The 8,576-nt window shown below is 36.2% G+C and overlaps 1 protein-coding gene across 1 annotated transcript; it reads left to right on the forward strand.

Annotated features, from left to right (window-relative positions):
* The first annotated feature begins 575 nt into the window (after positions 1–575).
* LOC142225166 (uncharacterized) lies at positions 576–7,998 on the forward strand. Its single transcript, XM_075294943.1, has 5 exons — positions 576–649; positions 1,420–1,545; positions 3,807–4,432; positions 4,521–5,369; positions 7,832–7,998. Exons 1-5 carry the CDS (start codon positions 576–578, stop codon positions 7,996–7,998), a joined length of 1,842 nt encoding a protein of 613 aa, XP_075151058.1.
* Positions 7,999–8,576: the final 578 nt, after the last annotated feature.

An 8,576-nucleotide genomic window follows, 5' to 3' on the forward strand; every position in this document is an offset into this window, starting at 1 on the left:
TGAAAAGTACAAGAAGAAGAAAAAGTGCGTTTTACAGTTGATAATATCACATGGAAATTGGAAATAGTGGAATAATAAACTAATATTTTAAGGAGATTCGATGCTGTTTATTCTTAATAAATATATTCAATATATTAATAAAACATGTCTTTTATTGAAGATAAAATTGCTTATAGAAATAAATAAAATTGTATTTAAAAACGAAGGTAAGCAGTTCTAATTATGAAGTAAAAGTTTTATCACAAATGTGTAAGATTTGTCCAAATGAATGAAAAAATTTCAATAAAATCATTCCATATATGAATTCAAATCAGTTAAATTTTTTCATTCTGTAGTATAGTGTTAACTAATATAGGGAATGCATTATACCTAATTTCTACGAAAATCACATTGTTCAAACAAATAAAAATGTCTTTGGCGCTATACGAAGTTCAACTTTCTTCACAATGAGTTCATTTTAACTTAAAGAAGGGGTCACTTTTTTCTGGGTGTAAGGCCATTTGGTCACAATTCAAGAATCAAATTTTCAGAACAAGCTCATATAGCTCTTGAAGTAATTGAGGTAGGATCTCAACATGACAATTTTTGTTTTACATGCTATTAGTACTAGTAAAAGCAGAAGAAAGTTTTTAACCTTAGGTTTATTTCGGTAGTGAAAGGGTTAATATATACCACGTATGGACTTACTTACAATTTAGAAGACGGTGTTAGGCAACCCAAGTAATTCGATTGTGGATGGCAGTGTTTAGAAGAAGTTTCTACGCAATCCCTGGTGCAGGGTACATAAGCTTCGGCCTGGCGGAACTTACGGCCGTATATACTTGTTTCCTCTGTTGGTACACTTGTAGTTTAGTCAACGCGTAGTTTTAAGCTGAAAACAAAACCAAAATAATGATTGAAGAATAAACCAACAATAACAAGCAAAACAAATTTTGAGTTTGATTCAAAATTTGATTGTTTCAATTAAATATTTAATTGAAAATTAAAAAAATAATATTTTTTTGACTGACTTAGCCTTCTGAGTTTATTTTTTTAATTGAAAAGGTTATTTGTATCTGGGTTGATACGGTTTGTTTTTGTCCCCTTTTGAAAGCGTTGCAATAATGCCAGTAACCAGCTATTGAACGAGAATCAAACGATTTTTTCACATTTAAATGCTGGGCGGCTCTAACGATAGCTGCTTGTGGTTTTCCAGTCAAATATAAAGCAATCAAACTATCACGCTTGAAATCCACCACGAATAACATTACTTCTCAATGCGATAGATCAAAATTTTTTGTCAGCTTATAAACAATAAAATGAACTGTTACTGTAATTGCAGTCAGACGAGAGTCTTTGAAATGATAGCAACCTGAAATTGATTGCAATACATATCAGTCACCTTTTATTTGTTTTTATATATCAATGGTTCGACAATAGATTTCATTGGAAATCTAATATTGCACCACTGTTCCTCAATGATCCAGCAAATTTACCTTCCATTGTCCATGGTAGCTTGGACAAACTAAAGAGCATACAATCCATTCATGTCCAACCATTTAAAAAGTCCAAAAAAGCGAAAGTCATCCTTAAGCAGATCTTTTTTTTCATGGTCTACCCTCTCTAAACTAAAACATTATCGATGAAACTACTATGTATGGGCCAAGAAAACCTACCGAAGGAGCTGAAAAGAATAACAAGAGGGCGGCAAACTTAAAAAACTCCAAATAAAAATACAAAGAATATCACAAAGGCACATCTGCTGGTGATTCTTGAAGTCGACGTTTTTTTTTTTTTTTTGGTTCTCTATGTATCTGTGTTGTCTTTGACTTTTAGTGTTCCTTTCATTTGGGAAGTAGAAAAAACAAAATACGGCTGGCTGCTAGAAAACTGTTGCATTCGGCACAAATTGGGCTGAGGATGCCATAAAAGTCAATAGTGAAATTCTGGCCCATTGGTTGTCGTCGTGGCCGTTGATTGGGCCATAAGAATTTTGGTAAGTTGAATATGTTTTTTGGCGTTGGAGTTTTATACACTTGGCAAAAATATGTATTAATTTTATTATGTTCCCATCATCATCCACCAAAGGAATATGATGATGGGAGCATAATAAAGGTAGAATTACATATCATGCTTTCAATGCGTCCGATGATTAAAGAGTTGAAATTTCTCTTTGAAATCAAAAGCTCGAATAGTCTGCCGCAAATAGAAAACAAGTAAGGAAAGTCTAAAGTTGGGCGGGGCCGACTATATTATACCCTGCACCACTTTGTAGATCTAAATTTTCGAAACCATATCACATCCGTCAAATGTGTTGGGGGGCTATATATAAAAGTTTGTCCCAAATACATACATTTAAATATCACTCGATCTGGACAGACTTCTACAAATCTATAGACTCAAAATTTAAGTTGGCTAATGCAGTAGAGTGGAACACAATTTTAGTAAAAAAAATATGGGAAACATTTAAATATGAAGCAATTTTAAGGAAACTTCGCAAAAGTTTATTTATGATTTATCTCTCGATGTATATGTATTAGAAGTTTAGGAAAATAAGAGTCATTTTGACAACTTTTCGACTAAGCAGTGGCGATTTACCAAGGAAAATGTTGGTATTTTGACAATTTTTGTCGAAATCAGAAAAACATATATATGGAAGCTATGTCTAAATCTGAACCGATGTCAACCAAATTTGGCACACATAGCTATAATGCTAATTCTACTCCCTGTGCAAAATTTCAACTAAATCGGAGTTAAAAATTGGCCTCTGTGGTCATATGAGTGTAAATCGGGCGAACGATATAAATGGGAGCTATATCTAAATCTGAACCGATTTTAATAAAATTTGGCACACTTGACTACACTACTAATTGTACTCCTAGTGCAAAATTTCAACCAAATTGGGGTAAAACTCTGGCTTCTGGGACAGTATTAGTCCATATCGGGCGAAAGATATATATGGGAGCTATATCTAAATCTGAACCGATTTCAACCAAATTTGGCACGCATAGCTATAATGCTAATTCTACTCCCTGTGCAAAATTTCAACTAAATCGGAGTTAAAAATTGGCCTCTGTGGTCATATGAGTGTAAATCGGGCGAACGATATATATGGGAGCTATATCTAAATCCGAACCGATTTTAATAAAATTTGGCACACTTGACTACACTACTAATTGTACTCCTAGTGCAAAATTTCAACCAAATTGGGGTAAAACTCTGGCTTCTGGGACAGTATTAGTCCATATCGGGCGAAAGATACATATGGGAGCTATATCTAAATCTGAACCGATTTCAACCAAATTTGGCACGCATAGCTATAATGCTAATTCTACTCCCTTTGCAAAATTTCAACTAAATCGGAGCAAAAAATTGGCCTCTGTGGGCAAATGAGTGTAAATCGGGCGAAAGCTATATATGGGAGCTATATCTAAATCTCAACCGATTTGGCTGATATTTTGCAAGTTTTTCGAGACTCATAAAATATTCGGATGTACGGAATTTGAGGAAGATCGGTTGATATACACGCCAATTATCACCAGATCGGTGAAAAATATATATGACAGCTATATCTAAATCTGAACCGATTTTTTCCAAAATCAATAGGGATCGTCATTGAGCCGAAACAGGACCCTATACCAAATTTTAGGACAATCGGACTAAAACTGCGACCTGTACTTTGCACACAAAAATACATCAACAGACAGACAGACGGACATCGCTAAATCGACTCAGAATTTAATTCTAAGCCGATCCGTATACTAAAAGGTTGGTCTATGATTACTCCTTCTTGGCGTTACATACAAATGCGACATAACTATTAACAGGCAAGCTGAAACCTATACATACCGCGACTTTAGGCGTTTAAACATATCTGATCTGGAACTAGATGTGAATCGAATTGATTGGAATCAAATTTATTATCTTAGTTCTGTGGAAAGCAAGGTCAACTTTCTAACTGATAATATAGTTGATCTCTACAATCTACATGTACCTATGGTAACAAACAATATTAAAATTGACTTGAAACCATGGTTCACGAGTGAGGTGAAAACACTTATCGATATAAGAGAACGGGCATACAAGAGGTGGAAAAGATACAAAACTCCTGAGCTCTACTCAACCTTTCAATCTGCCAGAAAAGATGTAGTTCGAAAGGTTAAACATGAGAAACTGATTTTTTATACTAACAAATTCAATAATGCTACGAGTACAAGGAAGACGTGGAATGAAATAAAGAAAATTGGCATTACAAAGACTACTAATCATAACTCGAACTTGGATGTTAACGTACTTAATGAAAAGTTTGTAAATATACCGATGCCTGAGGTGAATGCTGATTTCTATAGTTCCCGAACTGTAACGTCCACCTCTCAACGTGGTTTTAGTCTAAGGCATGTATTTGATAATGAGGTGCTTAATAGTATCATGACAATAAAGTCAAACGCTGTCGGTACTGATGAAATCTGTCCTAAATTTGTCAAGCTTATTATTCCGAGTATACTTAAATACATTACTCATATTATAAATACTATTACTAGTTGTTAGTTCCTTTCCAACACTATGGAAACTGGCCAAAATTATACCTGTCCCAAAGGGTGCCAACGAATTCCGTCCTATTGCGATCTTACCATTTATCTCGAAAGTGTTTGAAAGACTTGTTAATCTACAAATTCTCCAATACTTAACTGAACATAAGATTATAACTGACCGTCAATCTGGATTCAGACCGAGGCATAGCTGTCTCACTGCCTTAGTTGACGTTGTAGAATCAATACGTAACAATCTTGACAAAAATGAAGTCTCTATTTTGGTACTATTAGATCATTCGAAAGCTTTTGACACTGTCCACTATCCGACTTTGTATTATAAACTCATCCACTTGTTTTCATTCTCTGAATCTACTGTACGATTAATGTCTAGCTACTTGGAAGACAGAAAGCAATTGACCGTTTCTGGTAACAATGCATCGTCACAGATGACAACAAAAAAGGGCGTTCCTCAGGGGTCCATACTTGGACCCTTGCTATATACGATGTACTCGAATGATTTACCGAACCAGCTAGAACATACGAACATAAGAATGTATGTTGATGATGTCCAGTTATGTAAATCTACCACTACTGATGCAATCGATAGGTGCGTAATGAATGTTAACAATGATCTCAACAATATCCTGGATTGGGCGAATGGAAATGGCCTAGCTCTGAACCCCAATAAATCGAAGGCAATTTTGATTCTTAAGAAATCCACAAGTCTGGGCAATGTTAACATATTTCTGGGTAACTGCCAAATAGAACTTGTGAAGAAAGTGAAGAATCTTGGAGTAACTTTTAATGAGAATTTGACTTGGTCTGATCATATTAATGCTAACTGTGGTAAAATATACGGTATGTTGCGTAATCTTTGGTACACTCAAGCGTTTACACCTTTTCGTATAAGACTGCTGTTGGTCAAATCCTATGTCCTCCCTACTTTGTTGTATTGTTGTGAAATTTTCTCTGGATGTAACACCACCGACTTAAAAAACTAACAACCACGTTCAACAATATTGCCCGCTATGTCTTCGTATTGAAATGTTATGATAGTGTGACACTTTTTGCGAACAAAATTTTTGGTATCCCGTTTGACAAATACGTTCAACTCAGAACTCTGTTATTCCTCCAAAAAATTATACACACAAAGGAACCATCATACCTCTACGAACGAGTAACATTCGCTAGATCCAACCGTGGTAACAATTCGATACAGACTCGACATAGAAGTCAGTTATCTGAGCGGCAGTTTTATATATATACGACTCGTCTCTGGAATCAGTTACCCAATCAACTTCAACGTATATACAACACAGTGCAGTTCAAGACGAAGCTAACAAAATATCTAATTCAGGGCGATTAAATAAAAAAAAAAAATACAAAATAAAAAAAAAAATTAAAAAAAAATATTAATATCTAATTCATAACCATATTATATGTAATTCCTACTCATAATTATTATTATTATACTTCTTAAAATATCGTAAAATATCTACTTATTATATTTATTATAACATTATTGATTCTAATACTCATTATAAGATATATATCTTGTGTATTAGGAACCCAAAAATAAATAAATGAAATGAAATGAAATGAAATGAAATGCACAAACTTATTATACCCTGTACCACAGTAGTGGTGAAGGGTATAAAAAATCAACCCTTCCATCAACGCACGGATTGATGGTGTGTAATTCAACCTTAAGCATGTCTATCCTTTTGTAACGCATCGAAATATAGATTTCCAACTTAAATATATATAGGTCGCAACGGTCACTTAAATTTTGTCCACATTTAGGAGTGTCCAGTTATAAGAGGTCAATTGTAATGAGTTAATATAGTAAACATCTCACAAAAATTGTCCACCTTTGAGAGATGTCTGGTTTTTAGCGTGTTCAAGTTTAGAGGTTTCACTGTATGTTATAATTCAGTTTGACAAAATTTTTTTTAGAAATAAAATTTTGACACAATTTACTATAGAAATAAATTTTTGCAAATTTTCTATAGAAATAAAATGTTGACTAAATTTTGTATAGTAAGAGAATTTTGACAAAATGTTCTATAGAAATAAAATTTTGGTAGATTATTTTTGGACATCGGCTATATATAACTATAGACCGATACGGACCAATTTTGGTATGGCTGTTTGCGGCCATATACTAGCGCAATGTACCAAATTTCACCACGTACCAAATTTCAACGGGAGCGGATGAATTTTGGTCCTCCAAGAGCTCCGGAGGTCAAATCTGGGGATCGGTTTAAATGGGGGTTAGGTTAGGTTAGGTGGCAGCCCGATGTATCAGGCTCACTTAGACTATTCAGTCCATTGTGATACCACATTGGTGAACTTCTCTCTTATCACTGAGTGCTGCCCGATTCCATGTTAAGCTCAATGACAAGGGACCTCTGTTTTATAGCCGAGTCCGAACGGCGTTCCACATTGCAGTGAAACCACTTAGAGAAGCTTTGAAACCCTCAGAAATGTCACCAGCATTACTGAGGTGAGATAATCCACCGCTGAAAATTTTTTTGGTGTTCGGTCGAAGCAGGAATCGAACCCACGACCTTGTGTATGCAAGGCGGGTTAGCATGCAAGGCGGGTTAGCATTGCACCACGGTGCCTCCCCAAATGGGGTTACATATAATTAAGACCGGTATGGACCAATTTTTGCATGATTGTTAGAGACCAATACTAACACCACGTACCAAATTTCAATCGGATCGGAAATTTTAAGCGAATCGGATGAATTTTGCTCATCCATGAGGCTCCGGAGGTCAAATCTGGGGATCGGTTTATATGGGGGCTATATATAATTATGGACCGATATGGACCAATTTTTGCATGGTTGTTAGAGACTATATACTAACACCATGTACCAAATTTCAACCGGATCGGATGAATTTTGCGCCTCCAAGAGGCTCTGCAAGCCAAATCTGAGCGTCGGTTTATATGGGGGCTATACGTAAAAGTGGTCCGATATGGCCCATTTGCAATACCATCCGACCTACATCAATAACAACTACTTGTGCCAAGTTTCAAGTCGATAGCTTGTTTCGTTCGGAAGTTAGCGTGATTTCAACAGACGGACGGACGGACATGCTTAGATCGACTCAGAATTTCACCAGGACCCAGAATATATATACTTTATGGGGTCTTAGATCAATATTTCGATGTGTTACAAACGGAATGACAAAGTTAATATACCCCCCATCCTATGGTGGAGGGTATAAAAAGTTTGAAGCACTCAGAAATGTTACCAGCAGTACTGAGGTGGGTTGCAACTGGGATTGAACCCATGACTCATGTATATAAAGCGGATATGCTAACCATTACACGACTGGAAAGAGCCAAGGAGTTGCCTTGCTTACACGAGATTGACCGGTTACAAAATTTGGCCATCTTCAATGAGAAGCCACTCCGAATTGGAGTTGCCTCGCTTACACGAGATTGCCCGGTTACAAAATTTGGCCATCTTCAATGAGAAGCAACTCCGAATTGGAGTTGCCTCGCTTACATGAGATTGACAGGTTACAAAATTTGGCCATCTTCAATGAGAAGCCACTCCGAATTGGAGTTGCCTCGCTTACATGAGATTGACAGGTTGCAAAATTTGGCCATCTTCAATGAGAAGCCACTCCGAATTGAGCAACTTGTGAACAAACCCAATGATCGGGTGTACTTTCCAAAGAGGTCAGTTGAAAATTTACACCTTCGATTGCCCACCAGAACTCAAGCTCCGCCGATGGTAATTGTGTGGACCGTCATTACAGTAGATGGGCTTCTTCGCTCGTATCGTGGACTCTATTATTGGAAAATGTTCTAAAGACTGAATTGAAGAACTAAGTAGGCAAACATTTCGGTCGTAGACTATGGACATTCCAGCAGGACTCAGAACCATCGTACTCAGTAAGCGTCAACCAAGAATGGCGTAAAAAAGAGGTTAATCTCTTAATTTCTACCGGAAAATTGCCACCACCAATTTGGTGGACATTTGTGCATGAGGTATTTTAGAGAGTAAGGTTTACACTTAATCGATCATCTCAGAACGGTACTTCTTTG

Source organism: Haematobia irritans, chromosome 2 (genome assembly GCF_050003625.1).
Source record: "Haematobia irritans isolate KBUSLIRL chromosome 2, ASM5000362v1, whole genome shotgun sequence".
Lineage (NCBI taxonomy): Eukaryota > Metazoa > Arthropoda > Insecta > Diptera > Muscidae > Haematobia > Haematobia irritans.